The 24,071-nt window shown below is 38.4% G+C and overlaps 1 protein-coding gene across 2 annotated transcripts in view; it reads right to left on the bottom strand.

The window, feature by feature from the left end:
- LOC133544967 (unconventional myosin-VIIb-like) overlaps positions 1 to 24,071 on the bottom strand; it is a 130,630-nt gene that overhangs the window by 51,236 nt on the left and 55,323 nt on the right. For both annotated transcript variants that reach the window (XM_061890225.1, XM_061890226.1), the window contains 8 exons: positions 21,235 to 21,351; positions 18,626 to 18,889; positions 18,321 to 18,551; positions 18,100 to 18,255; positions 17,964 to 18,026; positions 11,176 to 11,300; positions 9,151 to 9,277; positions 3,376 to 3,495 (listed from right to left, as the gene is read on the bottom strand). In XM_061890225.1, coding sequence (XP_061746209.1) covers positions 3,376 to 3,495; positions 9,151 to 9,277; positions 11,176 to 11,300; positions 17,964 to 18,026; positions 18,100 to 18,255; positions 18,321 to 18,551; positions 18,626 to 18,889; positions 21,235 to 21,351 — 1,203 coding nt within the window. The remainder of the gene's footprint in view (positions 1 to 3,375; positions 3,496 to 9,150; positions 9,278 to 11,175; positions 11,301 to 17,963; positions 18,027 to 18,099; positions 18,256 to 18,320; positions 18,552 to 18,625; positions 18,890 to 21,234; positions 21,352 to 24,071) is intronic.

Genomic DNA, 24,071 nt, shown 5'->3' on the forward strand with positions numbered 1-24,071 from the left:
ACCAGTGTGGGTGGCACTGGGAGCAGGTGGGTAAAGTGTCTTGCCCAAGGACACAACGGCAGTGACTAGGTTGGCAAAAGCGGGAATCGAACCTGCAACCCTCAAGTTGCTGACACGGCCGCTCTACCAACCGAGCTAAACGGCCCCCACTGAGAAGTGATTTTTATTGTTTTCAACCCTTTTGAAATTGTGATAATGTTCCCCTTTAAGACCTTTGTTAGATCGGAATCTGGGTTTAACGTGGTTTGTGGAGCTCCCCCTGGTGTTGTGGTTATGGCGGTCATTGGGAACAGGTGGGGTGCCATAAAAAGAGCTTCCCAAAAAATGCTCAGTCTTTCACAAGAAAGGATGGGGCGAGGTACACCCCTTTGTCCACAACTGTGTGAGCAAATAGTCAAACAGTTCAAGAACAACGTTTCTCAAAGTGCAATTGCAAGAAATTTTGGGATTTCAACATCTACGGCCCGTAATATCTGGTATATGTGGTGATATCTAAAGGATATCACCACATGGACTCAGGAACCCTTCAGAAAACCACTGTCACTAAATACAGTTGGTCGCTACATCTGTAAGTGCAAGTTAAAGCTCTACCATGCAAAGCAAAAGCGATTTATCAACAACATCCAGAAACGCCGCCGTCTTCTCTGGGCCCGAGATCATCTAAGATGGACTGATGCAAAGGGGAAAAGTGTTCTGTGGTCTGACGAGTCCACATTTCAAATTGTTTTAGGATATAGTTTGACATGTACTTCGGTATCAAGGAGGTGTAGCGGATTTTACAGACCAGGCTCAGTGCAAGTTGTTTTACTCTGTCCTCCACCCTGAGCCAGCCCACTTTGGAGAAGTGGGTTGGATTGAGGTGTGATCTGGAGTGGAGGTGTAAAAGTAACCGGACTAGCTTATTCTGGGATGTTTGGAGTCTAGATTTGAGGGTTTTGGAAAGGATCACACATTAGGTCCCTGCTAATGAATCTAGAGTCGCATGCATTGAGTTTCCAATCGTTTCTTCTTTTTTTGTGATAGAGTGATACTTCTTGGTCACAAAAAAAAAACATTCATGAAGTTTGGTTCTGTTATGAACTTATTATGGTTCTACTGAAAATGTGACTTGGTCAAAAGTATACGTACAGCAATGTTAATATTTGCTTACATGTCCCTTGGCAAGTTTACCTGCAATAAGGCGCTTTTGGTAGCTTCTGCTTGAATTTTTGACCACTCCTCTTGACAAAAACAGCTAAATTTGTTGTTTTTTTGGACATGGACTTGTTTCTTTTGACATCACATGGACAAAGATAAGACCTTCTGGAGGAAAGTTCTGTGGTCAGGTGACGAAAAAACAAAAATGGAGCTGTTTGGCCACAATACCCAGCAATATGTTTGGAAGAGAAGAGGTGTGGCATTTAATCCCAGGAACACCATGCCCACCGTCAAGCATGGTGGTGCTAGTACAGACCCCGTTTCCATATGAGTTGGGAAATTGTGTTAAATGTAAATATAAACGGAATTGTAGGAGCCTATTTATATTATTTAATAATTACTTGTTTTGACAATATAATTCAAAAATGCCAATGATGATGTTGATTATTTATCGGATGTTTTAGATGGATTATGATTGATTGATTGTGTTCAGCTGCTCACGCTCCTTTTGGTGAGCCACCTCCTCCTATAATGTGTCCGTCTGTCATGCTGAAGGAGTGAGGAGTGATATAGTTTGTTTACCACTAAATAAGTTGATTTTTTGGCCGGAAAACAACACTGAATGACCGTGACCTTCGATCCCTCAAAAACCGACATCAACCTCTAAAGGATATCACCACATGGGCTCAGGAACACTTAAGAAAACCACTGTCACTAAATACAGTTGGTCGCTACATCTGTAAGTGCAAGTTAAAGCTCTACCATGCAAAGCGAAAGCCATTTATCAACAACATCCAGAAACGCCGCCGTCTTCTCTGGGCCCGAGATCATCTAAGATGGACTGATGCAAAGTGGAAAAGTGTTCTGTGGTCTGACGAGTCCACATTTCAAATTGTTTTGGGAAATATTCCACATCGTGTCATCCGGACCAAAGGGGAATCGACCCTGCCAGAGTTTTATCGACACAAAGTTGAAAAGCCAGCATCTGTAATGGTATGGGGGTGCATTAGTGCCCAAGGCATGGGTAACTTACACATCTGTGAAGGCACCATTAATGCTGAAAGGTACATACAGGTTTTGGAGCAACATATGTTGTCATCCAAGCAACGTTATCATGGACGCCCCTGCTTATTTCAGCAAAACAATGCCAATCTACGTGTTACAACAGCGTGGCTTCGCAAAAAAAAGAGTGCGGGTACTTTCCTGGACCGCATGCAGTCCAGACATATCTCCCATCAAAAATTTGTGGCGCATTATGAAGCGTAAAATACGACAGCGGAGACTGTTGAAGGACTGAAGCTCTACATAAAACAAGAATGGGAACAAATTCCACTTTCAAAGCTTCAACAATTAGTTTCCTCAGTTCCCAAACGTTTATTGAGTGTTGTTAAAAGAAAAGGTGATGTAACACAGTGGTGAACATGCCCTTTCCCAACTACTTTGACACATGTTGCAGCCATGAAATTCTAAGGTAATGCAAAAAAAAATAAAGTTCATGAGTTTGAACATCAGATATCTTGTCTTTGTAGTGCATTCAATTCGTAAAAAAAAGAGTGTGGGTTCTTTCCTGGCCCGCCTGCAGTCCAGACCTGTCTCCCATGGAAAATGTGTGGCGCAATATCAAGCGTAAAATACGACAGCGCAGACTGTTGAAGGACTGAAGCTCTACATAAAACAAGAATGGGAAAGAATTCCACTTTCAAAGCTTCAACACTTAGTTTCCTCAGTTCCCAAACGTTTATTGAGTGTTGTTAAAAGAAAAGGTGATGTAACACAGTGGTGAACATGCCCTTTCCCAACTACTTTGGCACGTGTTGCAGCTAAGTTAATTATTATTTGCAAAAAAATAATATCAAATATGTTGTCTTTGTAGCATATTCAACTGAATATGGGTTGAAAAGGATTTGCAAATCTTTGTATTCTGTTTATATTTACATCTAACACAATTTCCGCAACTCATATGGAAACGGGGTTTGTACTTTTGACCCAGCAGTTTTGCTCACATTTTCAGTAGACTCATAATAAATTCATAAAAGAAACAAACTTCATGCATTTTTTTATGTGACCAACAAATATGTGCTCCAATCACAAAAAAAAAAAAGAGTTTTAGAAATGATTGGAAAACTCAAGACAGCCATGACATCACGACCTTCACGAGTGTATGTCAACTTTTGATCAGCACTATAAACTCCATGTCTGCCTTCACAATCACACAAATGGAGACGAGCCCCTACTTGCCTGCAATTCGATCCAACAGGGCAGCTCTTTTCTTTCTCCGTTGGCTTGGATGCGCTGCAGGAGCTTACTACAATATTCTCCATAACCATTTGGCCCCCTGCGGACAAAGCTCTCCAAATACTGTGGGTGAGAGTAGAAAAAGGACAAATATGTAAACAAAAATGGGTTTTTCTTAAGCTTGAAGATGTCATTCACTTAATGTAAAAGAAGATTCCCTGCTTAGGCTGCTGCCCCCGCGATCCGACCTCGGTTAAGCGGAAGAAGATGGATGGATGGATGTAAAAGAATATGTCTGAAAAGTTCATGCCTCTTACCTGGATAGTAGAAGGCTGAGGACGTATTCCGACAAGTTGTGACCTTCATTTCTTAAAGTAACGATGACCACTCCTTTTTCTTTAGTTAGCCGACTTGGTTCTTTTCCATCATATGAATTTTAACAGTTTTTAAAACTTTTGCACAACACAACTGAATGTCCCAACCCCCATTGATGAAAGGCAAGAAATTCCATTTATCAAAAATATAAAAAAACACACACACCACCGGGGGTATTCTTGTCTTCCCCCCACACACACCCCCTGGGATATACTTGTCCTTCTCCCACACACACCCCCCGGGATATATTTGTCTCCCCCCACACACACCCCTGGGGGGTATTCTTGTCTTCCCCACACACACCCCCCGGGGAGTATTCTTGTCTTCCCCCACACACACCCCCCGGGGAGTATTCTTGTCTTCCTCCCACACACGCCCCCCGGGGAGTATTCTTGTCTTCCTCCCACACACGCCCCCGGGGAGTATTCTTGTCTTCCCCCCACACACACCCCCAAAGGTATACTTGTCTTCCCCACACACACACAGACACCCTTAAGTGTAAACCTGTTTTCTCCCCACAAACACCCCCTTAAGTGTATACTTGTTTTCTTCTCACACACTCCCCCTTAAGTGTATACTTGTTTTTCTCCCCACAAACACCCCCTTAAGTGTATACTTGTTTTTCTCCCAACACACACTCCCTTAAGTGTACATTTGTTCCCCCCCCCCGGGATATACTTGTCTTCCACCCACACACAGCCCTAGGAGGTATTCTTGTCTTCCCCCCACACACACCCCCGGGGATATACTTGTCTTCCACCCACACACAGCCCTAGGGGATATACTTGTCTTCCACCCACACACAGCCCTAGGAGGTATTCTTGTCTTCCCCCCACACACACCCCCGGGGATATACTTGTCTTCCCCCCACACACAGCCCTAGGGGATATACTTGTCTTCCACCCACACACACCCCTAGGAGGTATTCTTGTCTTCCCCCCACACACACCCCCGGGGATATACTTGTCTTCCACCCACACACACCCCTAGGAGGTATTCTTGTCTTCCCCCCACACACACACCCGGGGATATACTTGTCTTTCACCCACACACACCCCCAAAGGTATACTTGTCTTCCCCCCCCCACACACACACACACACCCTTAAGTGTATACCTGTTTTCTCCCCACACACCCCCCCTTAAGCGTATATTTGTTTTTACCCCCACACACACCCCCTTAAGTGTATACTCGTTTTTCTCCCCACACACCCCCCCTTAAGTGCATATTTGTTTTCCTCCCACACACTCCCCCTTAAGTGTAAACCTGTTTTACCCCCACACACACCCCCTTAAGTGTATACTTGTTTTTCTCCCACACACACCCCCTTAGGTGTATATTTGTTTTCCTCCCACACACACACCCCCGTAAGTGTATACTTGTTTTTCTCCCCACACACTCCCCCTTAAGTGCATATTTGTTTTACCCCCCCACACACACCCTTAAGTGTATACTTGTTTTCCTCCCACACACTCCCCCTTAAGTGTATACTTGTTTTTCTCCCCACACACTTCCCCTTAAGTCTATATGTGTTTTCCTCCCCACACACACCCCCTAAAGTGTATACTTGTTTTCCTCCCCACACACACCCCCTTAAGTGTATACTCGTTTTTCTCCCCACACACTCCCCCTTAAGTGTATACTCGTTTTTCTCCCCACACACACCCCCTTAAGTGTATACTCGTTTTTCTCCCCACACACTCCCCCTTAAGTGTATACTCGTTTTTCTCCCAACACACCCCCCCTTAAGTGCATATTTGTTTTCCTCCCACACACTCCCCCTTAAGTGTATACTTGTTTTAACCCCACACACACACACCCTTAAGTCTATACTTGTTTTCCTCCCCACACACACACCCTTAAGTGTATACTTGTTTTTTCTCCCCACATACTACCCCTTAAGTGTATACTTGTTTTCCTTCCCACACGCTCCCCCTTAAGTGTATACTTGTTTTCCTCCCCACACACTCCCCCTTAGTTGTATACTTGTTTTTCTCCCACACACTCCCCCTTAAGTGTATACTTGTTTTTCTCCCCACACACTCCCCCTTAGTTGTATACTTGTTTTTCTTCCCACACGCTCCCCCTTAAGTGTATACTTGTTTTTCTCTGCACACACTACCCCTTAAGTGTATACTTCTTTTTCTCCCCACAAACACCCCCTTAAGTGTATACTTGTTTTTCTCTGCACACACTACCCCTTAAGTGTATACTTGTTTTTCTCCCCGCACACACTACCCCTTAAGTGTATACTTGTTTTTCTCCCCACACACTCCCCCTTAAGTGTATACTTGTTTTTCTCCCCACACACTGCCCCTTAAGTGTATACTCGTTTTCTCCCCACACACTACCCCTTAAGTGTATACTTGTTTTCTTCCCACAAACACCCCCTTAAGTGTATACTTGTTTTTCTCCCACACACTCCCCCTTAAGTGTATACTCGTTTTTCTCCCCACACACTCCCCCTTAAGTGTATACTTGTTTTCTCCCCACACACTCCCCCTTAAGTGTATACTTGTTTTAACCCCACACACACACCCTTAAGTCTATACTTGTTTTCCTCCCAACACACACCCTTAAGTGTATACTTGTTTTTTCTCCCCACACACTACCCCTTAAGTGTATACTTGTTTTTCTCCCACACACTCCCCCTTAAGTGTATACTTGTTTTTCTCCCCACACACTCCCCCTTAGGTGTATACTTGTTTTTTCTCCCCACACACTACCCCTTAAGTGTATACTTGTTTTTCTCCCACACACTCCCCCTTAAGTGTATACTTGTTTTTCTCCCCACACACTCCCCCTTAAGTGTATACTCGTTTTTCTCCCCACACACTCCCCCTTAAGTGTATACTTGTTTTCTTCCCACAAACACCCCCTTAAGTGTATACTTGTTTTTCTCCCACACACTCCCCCTTAAGTGTATACTCGTTTTTCTCCCCACACACTCCCCCTTAAGTGTATACTTGTTTTTCTCCCACACACTCCCCCTTAAGTGTATACTTGTTTTTTCTCCCCACACACTACCCCTTAAGTGTATACTTGTTTTTCTCCCACACACTCCCCCTTAAGTGTATACTTGTTTTAACCCCACACACACACCCTTAAGTCTATACTTGTTTTCCTCCCCACACACACACCCTTAAGTGTATACTTGTTTTCCTTCCCACACGCTCCCCCTTAAGTGTATATTTGTTTTTCTCCCCACACACTCCCCCTTAAGTGTATACTTGTTTTTCTTCCCACACGCTCCCCCTTAAGTGTATACTTGTTTTTCTTCCCACACGTTCCCCCTTAAGTGTATACTTGTTTTCCTTCCCACACGCTCCCCCTTAAGTGTATATTTGTTTTTCTCCCCACACACTCCCCCTTAAGTGTATACTTGTTTTAACCCCACACACACACCCTTAAGTCTATACTTGTTTTCCTCCCCACACACACACCCTTAAGTGTATACTTGTTTTTCTCCCACACACTCCCCCTTAAGTGTATACTTGTTTTCCTTCCCACACGCTCCCCCTTAAGTGTATATTTGTTTTTCTCCCCACACACTCCCCCTTAAGTGTATACTTGTTTTTCTTCCCACACGCTCCCCCTTAAGTGTATACTTGTTTTTCTTCCCACACGTTCCCCCTTAAGTGTATACTTGTTTTCCTTCCCACACGCTCCCCCTTAAGTGTATATTTGTTTTTCTCCCCACACACTCCCCCTTAAGTGTATACTTGTTTTTCTCCCCACACGCTCCCCCTTAGTTGTATACTTGTTTTTCTTCCCACACGTTCCCCCTTAAGTGTATACTTGTTTTCCTTCCCACACGCTCCCCCTTAAGTGTATATTTGTTTTTCTCCCCACACACTCCCCCTTAAGTGTATACTTGTTTTTCTTCCCACACGCTCCCCCTTAAGTGTATACTTGTTTTTCTTCCCACACGTTCCCCCTTAAGTGTATACTTGTTTTCCTTCCCACACGCTCCCCCTTAAGTGTATATTTGTTTTTCTCCCCACACACTCCCCCTTAAGTGTATACTTGTTTTAACCCCACACACACACCCTTAAGTCTATACTTGTTTTCCTCCCCACACACACACCCTTAAGTGTATACTTGTTTTTCTCCCACACACTCCCCCTTAAGTGTATACTTGTTTTCCTTCCCACACGCTCCCCCTTAAGTGTATATTTGTTTTTCTCCCCACACACTCCCCCTTAAGTGTATACTTGTTTTTCTTCCCACACGCTCCCCCTTAAGTGTATACTTGTTTTTCTTCCCACACGTTCCCCCTTAAGTGTATACTTGTTTTCCTTCCCACACGCTCCCCCTTAAGTGTATATTTGTTTTTCTCCCCACACACTCCCCCTTAAGTGTATACTTGTTTTTCTCCCCACACGCTCCCCCTTAGTTGTATACTTGTTTTTCTTCCCACACGTTCCCCCTTAAGTGTATACTTGTTTTCCTTCCCACACGCTCCCCCTTAAGTGTATATTTGTTTTTCTCCCCACACACTCCCCCTTAAGTGTATACTTGTTTTTCTTCCCACACGCTCCCCCTTAAGTGTATACTTGTTTTCCTCCCCACAGACACCCCCTTCAGTTTTTTACCTGTTTTCCTCCCCACTGACACTCCCTTAAGTGTATACTTGTTTTCCTTCCCACACACACACCCTTAAGTGTATACTTGTTTTTCTCCCCGCACACTCCCCCTTAGTTGTATACTTGTTTTTCTTCCCACAGACACCCCCTTAAGTGTATACTTGTTTTCCTCCCCACAGACACCCCCTTAAGTTTATACCTGTTTTCCTCCCCACAGACACTCCCTTAAGTGTATACTTGTTTTCCTTCCCACACACACACCCTTAAGTGTATATTTGTTTTTCTCCCCACACACTCCCCCTTAGTTGTATACTTGTTTTTCTTCCCACACGCTCCCCCTTAAGTGTATACTTGTTTTCCTCCCCACAGACACCCCCTTAAGTTTATACCTGTTTTCCTCCCCACACACACTCCCTTAAGTGTATCCTTGTTTTACCCCCACACACACCCTTAAGTGTATATTATTTTTAACCCCACACACTCCCCCTTAAGTGTATACTTATTTTTCTCCCCACACACACACCCCTTGGCAATTGTATGCCAGTAGGTCCAAAATGTACTGCAAAAACTTCTTGAGCCTTCAATAGAACTTCTAAAATCAATACATTTTTGCCTGATGTACAAATATTTATTTTTTTTATTCTTACGCACATTTTAACCCAAACAGCAGCCACCTCTACTCTTGTGCGGACGTTTTAGAATATTGCACTTCTATATAGCGTGATTAAGTACAGATTGTTAAATTTGTCCACAATTCCTTAAAGTCTCAGGAGACAAAAAACCATTCGTACGTCAAGACGAGTTTGGTACAGACTTACCTTCATGAAGAGCTCTGTCGGGGGGAAGATCCCCAGACAGATGGACAGCAGTCTCCATCCTTGTAAACAGCTTGTTCTGTTTTTGTTGTTTGACAGCTGCTTGCAGATCTGACAGTAAATCTCATCCCTGTGCAAAATGAAATATCTTATAAAACAAAAAAAAAAGCCCAAAAGAAGACTTAAAAGCACATAGGCTGGTGGGTCGCAATCCAAGTGTTGTCAATTCATTCTGGACATATTTGACTTTTAGTTGAAGACCCCCTGATAAAGACATTCAAAAACGTTTCTGTTCAACTTAACATAACCTGCAAGAGTCTCTACACACACACACAAACATAAATATGCAATTAATAAAGCCAATAGACTCTTGAAGAGGAACTGCACTTTTGTTATCCCTTTGTGAGATAAGAACACAAATGTCCTTCCCTTTTTTGTCTGTCTGTTTTTTTCGTACTAGACCAGGTCTGTCCAAACTTTTTGACTTGGGGGCCAGATTGGCTAAACAAATTTGATCGAGGGCCGATATATATATATATATATATATATAAATATATATATGTATATATATATATATATATATATATATATATACACTCATATATACGCAAACACGTACACATACAAATATATATATATATATATGTGTGTGTGTATATATATATATATATACACATACATATATACATACATACATATATAGATACATATTTACATATATATATACACATACATACATATATATCTATATATACACACATACATACATACAGTACATATATATATACATACACACACACATATATATACACATACATACATATATACAAACATATATATATATATGTACACATACATATATATACACATACATACATATATACAAACATATATATATATATGTACACATACATACATATATATATGTACACATACATACATATATATGTATACACACATAATATATATACAAATATATATACACACATATATACACTCATATATACATATATATATACATATATACACACATATAATACATACACATTAACACACATATGTATATACATATATATGTACACATATATGTACATATACATATATATACATATATAAACACATAATATATACACATATACACATATGTATATACACATATATACACACATACATATATACATACACAAATATACATACATACATACATACACACACACATATATATACACATGTGTATGTATATATACATATACATAAATATATACAATATATACACACATAATATATACACATATATATGTATATACACATTTACACACACAAACATATATATATATACACAAATATACATATATACACACATACATATATATGTGTGTGTATATACATGTATATGTATGTACACATACATGTATATGCATACATATATATATATATATTTATATATATACACATGTGTATATATATATATACACACACAAATACACATATATGTATATATACAAATACACACACATATATATATACAGATACACATATATGTATATATACACACACACATATATATATATATATATATACATATATATACAGTAAAGGCCAAAAGTTTGGACACACCTTCTTATTCAATGCGTTTTCCTTATTTTCATAACTATTTAGAATGTAGACTAGTAGTTATGTACTTAACCCAAAAAGGGGAAATAACTGAAAACATGTTTTATATTCCAGTTTCTTCAAAAATAGCCACCCTTTGCTCCGACTACCTTTTCGCCCACTCTTAACATTCTCTCCATGAGCTTCAAGAGGTAGTCGCCTGAAATGGTTTTCACTTCACAGCTGTCAAATAGTTTTGGTGCCTTCAGTGACTATCTCCAATGTAAATAGTCATGGAAATGAGAAGGTGTGTCCCAACTTTTGGCCTGGACTCTATATGTTCTTTTTGTCTCACATAAGGCTAGTCAATGATGGTCAACATTCCCCAAAGAGTGCAGTTCCCCTTTAAGTGCCACAAAGCTATCTAATGTTCACCTTATGTCTCGTCTGGATAGAGCAAATCCAACAATAATGTGCAGTTTTTCAAGGGAGGTAAGCGGCCTGGATAGCGTCGGACCTTCTCCAATCAAAACACCCTCCTCCTCTTCAAAGTCCTCAGGCTGTTGGGGTGAAAAAAAGTGTGTGATATCGTATTTTGCGGACCATTTTTCTAAATGTAAAAGACTTCCTTGTGGTCTACATAACATGTAATGGTGGTTCTTTGGTCCAAATTTTGCATAGATTATGATAATGCACACCCTCCTAGTCCATATACAGCACAATTTCAGGACTTATGCAGATCCCAAGTACAGATCAGCAGGTAAGAAAGGTTGGTTTTGCATAATATTGCAAAATAAAACGCCCGATCAGGTCTTACCTTATACACACCATAATAATACTCCAGTACAATCCATCAAGCGGTGTGGCTTCATAGCTTACCAAAGTCGAACTAAAACATTTCTATAGGTTTTGGAGTTTTGAGTAATGTTCTATATTCTCAATGGAACATATAAAATGTTGGTGTTGTTTACTTGAGTCATATTGCAGTCCACACGTTTCTCTTATGTGTGGCTGCCATCTACTGGTCACATTTATCATTCCACCATGTACCAAAAATAAAATAGCTTAGAGGTCGGTAAGCACAACCAAAATTATTCCGTACATTAGGCGCACCGGGTTATAAGGCACACTGTTTTGAGAAAATTAAAGGATTTTAAGCTCATACATTTTAACTTGAAAATGATTTGTTATAATTTTACTTAAAAAAGTTTTTTTTTTTAATATTTGAAAATGTTTTTTTTCCCGTTTTTTTCATAGCATACCAAAGTTGTACAAAAACATTTGGATATATTTTTGAGTAATGTTCTATATTCTCAATGGAACACATCAAATGTTTGTCATTTTGCAGTCTGCACGTATCTCTTATGTGTGACTGCCATCTACTGGTCACACTTATCATTACACCATGAACCAAACAAAAATAGCTTAGAGGTCGGTAAGCACAACCAAAATTATTCCGTACATTAGGCGCACCGGGTTATAAGGCACACTGTTTTGAGAAAATTAAAGGATTTTAAGCTCATACATTTTAACTTGAAAATTATTTGTTATAATTTTACTCTAAAAAGTTTTTTTTAAATATTTGAAAATTGTTTTTTTCCCGTTTTTTCATAGCCTACCAAAGTTGTACTAAAACATGTTGATAGATTTTTGAGTAATGTTCTATATTCTCAATGGAACACATCAAATGTTTGTCATATTGCAGTCTACACGTATCTCTTATGTGTGACTGCCATCTACTGGTCACACTTATCATTACACCATGTACCAAAAATAAAATAGCTTCGAGGTCGGTAAGCACAACCAAAATTATTCCGTACATTAGGCGCACCGGGTTATAAGGCACACTGTTTTGAGAAAATTAAAGGATTTTAAGTGCGCCTTTATAGTCCGGAAAATAAGCTCATACATTTTAACTTGAAAATTATTTTTTATAATTTGACTTGAAATAATTTTTTTTTTAATATTTGAAAATCGTTTTTTCCCCGTTGTTTTCATAGCATACCAAAGTTGTACTAAAAATGTTGATAGATTTTTGAGTCATGTTCTATATTCTCAATGGAACACATCAAATATTTGTTATATTGCAGTCTACACGTATCTCTTATGTGTGACTGCCATCTACTGGTCACATTTATCATTCCACCATGTACCAAAAATAAAATAGCTTAGAGGTCGGTAAGCACAACCAAAATTATTCCGTACATTAGGCGCACCGGGTTATAAGGCACACTGTTTTGAGAAAATTAAAGGATTTTAAGCTCATACATTTTAATTTGAAAATGATTTGTTATAATTTTACTTGAAAAATTTTTTTTTTTTAATATTTGAAAATGTTTTTTTTCATAGCATACCAAAGTTGTACTAAAACATGTTGATAGATTTTTGAGTAATGTTCTATATTCTCAATGGAACACATCAAATGTTTGTCATTTTGCAGTCTGCACGTATCTCTTATGTGTGACTGCCATCTACTGTTCACATTTATCATTACACCATGTACCAAAAACAAAATAGCTTAGAGGTCGGTAAGCACAACCAAAATTATTCCGTACATTAGGCGCACCGGGTTATAAGGCACACTGTTTTGAGAAAATTAAAGGATTTTAAGTGCGCCTTTATAGTCCGGAAAATAAGCTCATACATTTTAACTTGAAAATTATTTTTTATAATTTTACTTGAAATAATTTTTTTTTAAATATTTGAAAATCGTTTTTTCCCCGTTGTTTTCATAGCATACCAAAGTTGTACTAAAAATGTTGATAGATTTTTGAGTCATGTTCTATATTCTCTATGGAACACATCAAATATTTGTTATATTGCAGTCTACACGTATCTCTTATGTGTGGCTGCCATCTACTGGTCACATTTATCATTCCACCATGTACCAAAAATAAAATAGCTTAGAGGTCGGTAAGCACAACCAAAATTATTCCGTACATTGTGCGCACCGGGTTATAAGGCACACTGTTTTGAGAAAATTAAAGGATTTTAAGCTCATACATTTTAACTTGAAAATGATTTGTTATAATTTTACTTGAAAAAGTTTTTTTTTTTAATATTTGAAAATGTTTTTTTTCCCGTTTTTTTCATAGCATACCAAAGTTGTACAAAAACATTTGGATAGATTTTTGAGTAATGTTCTATATTCTCAATGGAACACATCAAATGTTTGTCATTTTGCAGTCTGCACGTATCTCTTATGTGTGACTGCCATCTACTGGTCACACTTATCATTACACCATGAACCAAACAAAAATAGCTTAGAGGTCGGTAAGCACAACCAAAATTATTCTGTACATTAGGCGCACCGGGTTATAAGGCACACTGTTTTGAGAAAATTAAAGGATTTTAAGCTCATACATTTTAACTTGAAAATTATTTGTTATAATTTTACTCTAAAAAGTTTTTTTTTAATATTTGAAAATTGTTTTTTTCCCGTTTTTTCATAGCCTACCAAAGTTGTACTAAAACATGTTGATAGATTTTTGAGTAATGTTCTATATTCTCAATGGAACACATCAAATGTTTGTCATATTGCAGTCTACACGTATCTCTTATGTGTGACTGCCATCTACTGGTCACATTTATCATTACACCATGTACCAAAAATAAAATAGCTTAGAGGTCGGTAAGCACAACCAACATTATTCTGTACATTAGGCGCACCGGGTTATAAGGCACACTGTTTTGAGAAAATTATAGGATTTTAAGCTCATACATTTTAACTTGAAAATTATTTGTTATAATTTTACTTGAAATAGTTATTTTTTTATATTTGAAAATCGTTTTTTTCCCGTTTTTTTCATAGCATACCAAAGTTGTACTAAAACATGTTGATAGATTTTTGAGTCATTTTCTATATTCTCAATGGAACACATCAAATGTTTGTCATATTGCAGTCTACACGTATCTCTTATGTGTGACTGCCATCTACTGGTCACACTTATCATTACACCATGTACCAAAAATGAAATAGCTTAGAGGTTGCTAAGCACAACTAAAATCATTCCGTATATTAGGCGCACTGTTTTGGGAAAATTAAAGGATTTTAAGTGCGCCTTATAGTCCGGAAAATAAGCTAATAACACATTTTATCTTGAAAATTGTTACAATTTTACTTGAAAAAATTGTTTTTATTTAACTTGAAAATTATTTGTTATAATTTTACTTGAAATACATTGTTTTTATATTTGAAAATTGTTTTTTTCATAGCTTATCAAAGTTGTACTTAAACATTTTGATAGAATTTGAGTAATGGTCTATATTTTCAATGGAACATATAAAATATTGGTGTTGTTTACTTGAGTCATACTGCAGTCTACACGTATCTCTTTTGTGTGACTGCCATCTACTGGTCACTCTTATCATTACACAATGTACCAAATAAAATAGCTTCGAGGTTGGTAAGCACAACCAAAATTATTCGGTACATTAGGCGGTTATAAGGTGCACTGTCGAATTTTGAGAAAATGGAAGGATTTTAAGTGCGCCTTATAATCCGGAAAATAAGATATTAATACATTTTAACTTGAAAATTGTTTGCTGTAATTTTGCTTGAAATATTTTTTATATTTGAAAATGTTTTTTTTTTCATAGCTTACCAAAGTCAGACTAAAACATATTTGATAGATTTTTGAGCGCCGTGTGTAACACCAAAATATCGAATGTAGGTGTTGTTTAGTCATATTGCAATCCACACATATCTCTGATGTGTGACTGCCATCTACTGCTCACACTTATCATTACACCTTGAATCAAATACAGTTATATTGCAGTCTACACCTATATATGATGTGTGACTGCCATCTACTGCTCACACCTATCATTACACCTTGAATCAAATAAAATTATATTGCAGACTACACCTATCTCTGATGTGTGACTGCCATCTACTGCTCACACTTATCATTACACCTTGAATCAAATACAGTTATATTGCAGTCTACACATTTATATGATGTGTGACTGCCATCTACTGCTCACACTTATCATTACACCTTGAATCAAATACAATTATATTGCAGTCTACACCTATCTCTTGTGTGACTGACATCTACTGCTCACACTTATCGTTACACCTTGAATCTAATACAGTTATATTGCAGTCTACACATTTATATGATGTGTGACTGCCATCTACTGCTCACACTTATCATTACACCTTGAATCAAATACAATTATATTGCAGTCTACACCTATCTCTTGTGTGACTGACATCTACTGCTCACACTTATCGTTACACCTTGAATCTAATACAGTTATATTGCAGTCTACACATTTATATGATGTGTGACTGCCATCTACTGCTCACACTTATCATTACACCTTGAATCAAATACAATTATATTGCAGTCTACACCTATCTCTTGTGTGACTGACATCTACTGCTCACACTTATCGTTACACCTTGAATCTAATACAGTTATATTGCAGTCTACACATTTATATGATGTGTGACTGCCATCTACTGCTCACACTTATCATTACACCTTGAATCAAATACAATTATATTGCAGTCTACACCTATCTCTTATGTGTGACTAACATCTACTGCTCACACTTATCGTTACACCTTGAATCAAATACATTTATATTGCAGTCTACACATTTATATGATGTGTGACTGCCATCTACTGCTCACACTTATCATTACACCTTGAATCAAATACAATTATATTGCAGTCTACACCTGTCTATGTGTGACTGCCATCTACTGCTCACACCTATCATTACACCTTGAATCAAATACATTTATATTGCAGTCTACACCTATATATGATGTGTGACTGCCATCTACTGCTCACACTTATCATTACACCTTGAATCAAATACAGTTATATTGCAGTCTACACCTATCTCTGATGTGCAACTGCCATCTACTGCTCACACTTATCATTACACCTTGAATCAAATAAAATCATATTGCAGTCTACACCTATCTCTGATGTGTGACTGCCATCTACTGCTCACACTTATCATCCCACCTTGAATCAAATACAATTATATTGCAGTCTACACCTATATATGATGTGTGACTGCCATCTACTGCTCACACCTATCATTACACCTTGAATCAAATACATTTATATTGCAGTCTACACCTATATATGATGTGTGACTGCCATCTACTGCTCACACCTATCATTACACCTTGAATCAAATAAAATTATATTGCAGACTACACCTATCTCTGATGTGTGACTGCCATCTACTGCTCACACTTATCATTACACCTTGAATCAAATACAGTTATATTGCAGTCTACACCTATATATGATGTGTGACTGCCATCTACTGCTCACACCTATCATTACACCTTGAATCAAATAAAATTATATTGCAGTCTAAACATTTATATGATGTGTGACTGCCATCTACTGCTCACACTTATCATTACACCTTGAATCAAATACAATTATATTGCAATCTACACCTGTCTATGTGTGACTGCCATCTACTGCTCACACCTATCATTACACCTTGAATCAAATACATTTATATTGCAGTCTACACCTATATATGATGTGTGACTGCCATCTACTGCTCACACTTATCATTACACCTTGAATCAAATACAGTTATATTGCAGTCTACACCTATATATGATGTGTGACTGCCATCTACTGCTCACACCTATCATTACACCTTGAATCAAATAAAATTATATTGCAGTCTAAACATTTATATGATGTGTGACTGCCATCTACTGCTCACACTTATCATTACACCTTGAATCAAATACAATTATATTGCAATCTACACCTGTCTATGTGTGACTGCCATCTACTGCTCACACCTATCATTACACCTTGAATCAAATACATTTATATTGCAGTCTACACCTATATATGATGTGTGACTGCCATCTACTGCTCACACTTATCATTACACCTTGAATCAAATACAGTTATATTGCAGTCTACACATTTATATGTGTGACTGCCATCTACTGCTCACACTTATCATTACACCTTGAATCAAATACAATTATATTGCAGTCTACACCTATCTCTTATGTGTGACTGCCATCTACTGGTCACTCTTATCATTACACCATGTACCAAATAAAATAGCTTCGAGGTCGGTAAGCACAACCAAAATTATTCCGTACATTGTTTATTAGGTGTACTTTGGAGTTTTGAGAAAAAGAAAGGATTTTCAGTGCGCCGTATAGTCCGAAAAACACGGTAAAGCAGAATAATCAGAGCTGGTGGACTCACCTCCTCAGGGATAGCAGACGCTCTTCGGTTCCCAAGCTTTTTCTTGTTCTTCCTCAGTATTTTCTAGCATCCAACAGAGTCACGTCACTTCCACACCCCAGCGCTCCGATAAGTTTGGCTGCTGCGGACCCCTTACCTGGTCGAGTCCCACCAGGTTGCTCAGCCTGCGGCCCTGTCTGCTCGGCAGGTGGCGGGAGACGCTGAGCGAGACCTGGGAGATGGCGTCCAGGGATCTGGGCTCGGGCAGGTCCCCCATGAAGCGCAGTATGATCCACCACACGGTCAGACATGCCTAGTCGGGGGGACGAGAGGAGTTCGAGTCAGGTGTGCAAGATGTGCGTTTCCCTCGCCACTTACCAAAGTGTCGGCTTCGTCGTCGTGCTGCAGGAGAGGCTTGCGGAGTCTCTGCTCGATGTGGGTGTGGCTGGCGTCACCTTTGAAGTGAAGAAGGCTGAACTGGTAGAATGAGAACTCCTCTGTGAAGTCTTCAAAGCCATCTTCTTCTTCTTCTTCTTCTTCTCCAAATGATGGGGTCGGGGTTGGTACGCTTGAAGCCGGAATGCTTATTTCGGATGCGGTGTCAGATTTCTGCACAGTCCAATAAAAGACGCTGAATGTCGCTTCATTAAGACGTGAGACGTTTGCTTTGACTGATCTCTAACCTCCGAGTTAAAAGCTTCGTGTACTATAATTTGCACAACAGGTTTCGGCGGCACGTCGTCGTCGTCTTCGTCCGCCGCCACCGCCGCCTCGGCCTCTGGCTCAGACTCCGGCTCCTCGGCCTCTGGCTCAGACTCCTGGTCAGATTCCGGAGCCTCAGCGACGACTTCTTCGAGTCGACGCTGAAGCTCAAAGGCAATCCCGCCATCGTGCTCCTCTTCGGACGGCGAGCGCTGTTCGACGAGTGCGAGAGGGCGGACGGAGGACTAGTAACGGGAAAATATCTATGTTGAAGTTTACAAAACCAGTGAAGTGTGCACGTTGTATAAATGGTAAATAAAACCAAAATGCAATGATTTGCAAAACATTTTCAACCATTATTCTGCAAAGAAAACATATTTAACGTTCGAACTGGAAAAGCAAACAGAAGCCATTTATCAACAACACCCAGAAACGCCGCCGGCTTTGCTTAACCCGAGCTCACCATCTATAGTCCATGATATCATCAAAAATTTAAAATAATCTGGAGAAATTCCTGCGCGTAGCATTGAATGCCCCTGACCGTGGATCCCTTAGGCGGTACTGCACCAAAAAGCGACATAAGTGTGTAAAGGACATCACCACATGGGCTAAGGGACCCTATAGAAAACCACTGTCGGTAACTACACTCTTGTCGCTACATCTGTAAGTGCAAGTTAAAACTATTGTCGCTACATCTGTAAGTGCAAGTTAAAACTCTATTATGCAAAGCCAAAGCCATTTATCAACAACACCCAGAAACCCAGATATCACCACATGGCCTCAGGAACACTTTAGAAAACCACCGTCGGTAACTACACTCTTGTTGCTACATCTGTAAATGCACGTTAAAACTCTATGGGACGGCGTGGCGCAGCGGGAGAGTGGCCGTGCGCAACCCGAGGGCCACTGGTTCAAATCCCACCTACAACCAACCTCGTCACGTCCGTTGTGTCCTGAGCAAGACACTTCACCCTTGCTCCTGATGGGTGCTGGTTGGCGCCTTGCATGGCAGCTCCCTCCATCAGTGTGTGAATGTGTGTGTGAATGGGTAAATGTGGAAGTAATGTCAAAGCGCTTTGAGAACCTTGAAGGTAGAAAAGTGCTATACAAGTACAACCCATTTATCATTTATGGTCGCTACATCTGTAAGTGCAAGTTAAAACTCTACTATGCAAAGCCAAAGCCATTTATCAACAACACCCAGAAACCCAGACATCACCACATGGGCTCAGGAACACTTTAGAAAACCACCGTCGGTAACTACACTCTTGTCGCTACATCTGTAAGTGCAAGTTAAAACTCTATGGTCGCTACATCTGTAAGTGCAAGTTAAAACTCTATTATGCAAAGCCAAAGCCATTTATCAACAACACCCAGAAACCCAGATATCACCACATGGGCTCAGGAACACTTTAGAAAACCACAGTCGGTAACTACACTCTTGTCGCTACATCTGTAAGTGCAAGTTAAAACTCTATTGTCGCTACATCTGTAAGTGCAAGTTAAAACTCTATTATGCAAAGCCAAAGCCATTTATCAACAACACCCAGAAACCCAGATATCACCACATGGGCTCAGGAACACTTTAGAAAACCACCGTCGGTAACTACACTCTTGTCGCTACATCTGTAAGTGCAAGTTAAAACTCTATTGTCGCTACATCTGTAAGTGCAAGTTAAAACTCTATTATGCAAAGCCAAAGCCATTTATCAACAACACCCAGAAACCCAGATATCACCACATGGGCTCAGGAACACTTTAGAAAACCACCGTCGGTAACTACACTCTTGTCGCTACATCTGTAAGTGCAAGTTAAAACTCTATGGTCGCTACATCTGTAAGTGCAAGTTAAAACTCTATTATGCAAAGCCAAAGCCATTTATCAACAACACCCAGAAACCCAGATATCACCACATGGGCTCAGGAACACTTTAGAAAACCACCGTCGGTAACTACACTCTTGTCGCTACATCTGTAAGTGCACGTTAAAACTCTATGGTCGCTACATCTGTAAGTGCAAGTTAAAACTCTACTATGCAAAGCCAAAGCCATTTATCAACAACACCCAGAAACCCAGATATCACCACATGGGCTCAGGAACACTTTAGAAAACCACCGTCGGTAACTACACTCTTGTCGCTACATCTGTAAGTGCAAGTTAAAACTCTATGGTCGCTACATCTGTAAGTGCAAGTTAAAACTCAATTATGCAAAGCCAAAGCAATTTATCAACAACACCCAGAAAAGCCAGCATCTGTGATGGTATGGGGGGTGTATAAGTGCCCAAGGCATGGGTAACTTACACATCTGTGAAGGCACCATTAATCCCGAAAGGTACATACAGGTTTTGGAGCAACACATGTTGCCATCCAAGCGACGTTATCACGGACGCCCCTGCTTATTTCAGCAAGACGATGCCAAGCCACGTGTTACAACAGCGTGGTTTCTCATTTGAAACATGAAATATCTTGTCTTTGCAGTCTATTCAACTGAATATAGGTTGAAAAGGATTTGCAAATCGTTGTATTCTGTTTTTATTTGCGAAATTACACAACGTGCCAACTTCACCGGTTTTGGGTTTCGTACTCACGTTAACCTTCATTCCATGAAATACTTTTCGAGCCAGGAATCCTCTGGTGTAGGCCTGCAGTAGAATGACTGCCTCTCTCTTCTGCTTCCAGCCCTTCTTGGCCCGGTAACCCCGTACCTACACAGCATTTCAGGAATTCATTGTGAATTTACATTCGAATCTCGTATCCAACATCTTGATTTGCACCAAAATGAAGGCCACACACATTGATTCATCACCCAAGAAAACGCGTTTCCATTACTTTAGAGCAGGGGTCAGCAACCTTTTTGAAAGCAAGAGCTACTTCTTGGGTACTGATTAATGCCAAGGGCTACCAGTTTGATACACACTTCAATAAATTGCCAGAAATAGCCAATTTGCTCAATTTACCTTTAATAAATAAATCTATATATATAAAAAAATGGGTATTTCTGTCCGTCATTCCGTTGTACATTTTTTTTTCCTTTTACGGAAGGTTTTTTGTAGAGAATAAATGATGAAAAAAACACTTAATTGAACGGTTTAAAAGAGGAGAAAACACACAAAAAATAAAATAAAATTTTTAAACATAGTTTATCTTCACACTTAAATAAATTGCCAGAAATAGCCAATTTGCTCAATTTACCTTTAATAAATAAATCTATATATATATAAAAAAATGGGTATTTGTCTGTCATTCCGTTGTACTTTTTTTTTTCCTTTTACGGAAGGTTTTTTTGTAGAGAATAAATGATGAAAAAAACACTTAATTGAATGGTTTAAAAGAGGAAAAAACACACAAAAAAAATGAAAATAAAATTTTTAAACATAGTTTATCGTCACACTTAAATAAATTACCAGAAATAGCCAATTTGCTCAATTTACCTTTAATAAATAAATCTATATATTAAAAAAATGGGTATTTCTGTCTGTCATTCCGTTGTACATTTTTTTTCCTTTTACGGAAGGTTTTTTGTAGAGAATAAATGATGAAAAAAACACTTAATTGAATGGTTTAAAAGAGGAGAAAACACACAAAAAAAATGAAAATAAAATTTTTAAACATAGTTTATCTTCACACTTAATTAAATTGCCAGAAATAGCCGATTTGCTCAATTTACCTTTAATAAACAAATAAATATATATTAAAAAAAGGATATTTCTGTCCGTCATTCCGTCATACTTTTTTTTTCCTTTTACGGAAGGTTTTTTGTAGAGAATAAATGATGAAAAAAACACTTAATTGAACGGTTTAAAAGAGGAGAAAACACACAAAAAAAAATGAAAATATAGTTTATCTTCACACTTAAATAAATTGCCAGAAATAGCCAATTTGCTCAATTTACCTTTAATAAATAAATAAATATATATTAAAAAAATGGGTATTTCTGTCTGTCATTCCGTCGTACATTTTTTTTCCTTTTACGGAAGGTTTTTTGTAGAGAATAAATGATGAAAAAAAACACTTAATTGAACGGTTTAAAAGAGGAGAAAACAGGAAAAAAAATGAAAATTAAATTTTGAAACATAGTTTATCTTCAATTTCGACTCTTTAAAATTCAAAATTCAACCGAAAAAAATGAAGAGAAAAACTAGCTAATTTGAATTTTTTGGAAAAAATTAAAAAAAGAATTTATGGAACATCGTTAGTCAATTTTCCTGATTAAGATTAATTATAGAATTTTGATGACATGTTTTAAATAAGTTAAAATCCAATCTGCACTTTGTTAGAATATATAACAAATTGGACCAAGCTATATTTCTAACAAAGACAAATCATTATTTCTTCTAGATTTTCCGGAACAACATTTTTTAAATAAATTCAAAAGACTTTGAAATAAGATTTAAGTTTGATTTTAAAGATTTTCTAGATTTGGCAGAATTTTTTATTTATTTTAATCCATCCATTTTCTACCGCTTATTCCCTTTTGGGGTCGCGGGGGGAGCTGGCGCCTATCTCAGCTACAATCGGGCGGAAGGCTGTGAGCACCCTGGACAAGTCGCCACCTCATCGCAGGGCCAACACAGATAATCATAATAAGTTTGAAGAAATATTTCACAAATATTCTTCGTCCAAAAAACAGAAGCTAAATTGAAGAACTAAATTAAAATGTATTTATTATTCTTTACAGTAGAAAAAAAATAAAATACTTGAACATTGATTTAAATTGTCAGGAAAGAAGAGGAAGGAATTTAAAAGCTAAAAAGGTAAATGTGTTTAAAAATCCTAAAATCATTTTTAAGGTTTTTTATTTTTCTCTAAAATTGTCTTTCTGAAAGTTATAAGAAGCAAAGTAAAAAAAATAATTGAACTTATTCAAACAAGTGAAGACCAAGTCTTTAAAATATTTTCATGGATTTTCAAATTCTATTTGAGTTTTGTCTCTCTTAGAATTAAAAATGTCGAGCAAAGCCAGACCAGCTTGCAAGTAAATAAATACAATTTAAAAAATAGAGGCAGCTCACTGGTAAGTGCTGCTATTTGAGCTATTTTTAGAAAACAAGCCTCATCTGGTCCTTACGGGCGACCTCGTGCTTTACACCACTGCATCCTACGCGTTCTACGCTGGAAATCACGGAAAGCGGCCCACTCTTTCACAAACGTTTGTAGAAACGGCCTTGATTTTATAAACCTGTGGCCAAGCCAATTACTTTCGGCAATAGTAGAATTAGGTGCGTTCAATTTTTCTAAGCATTTTTCAAAATAAAGCAATACTTGGTGACTGAGTTGCTGTTGTTCCCAAAACTCTTCCATTTTCTTATAATAAAGCCGACAGTTGACTTTGGAATATTTTGGAGCGAGGAAATTTCACGACCGGATTTGTCGCACAGGTGGCAATCCTATGACAGTTCCACGCTGGAAATCACTGAAAGCGGCC

Source organism: Nerophis ophidion, linkage group LG28 (assembly GCF_033978795.1).
Source record: "Nerophis ophidion isolate RoL-2023_Sa linkage group LG28, RoL_Noph_v1.0, whole genome shotgun sequence".
NCBI lineage: Eukaryota > Metazoa > Chordata > Actinopteri > Syngnathiformes > Syngnathidae > Nerophis > Nerophis ophidion.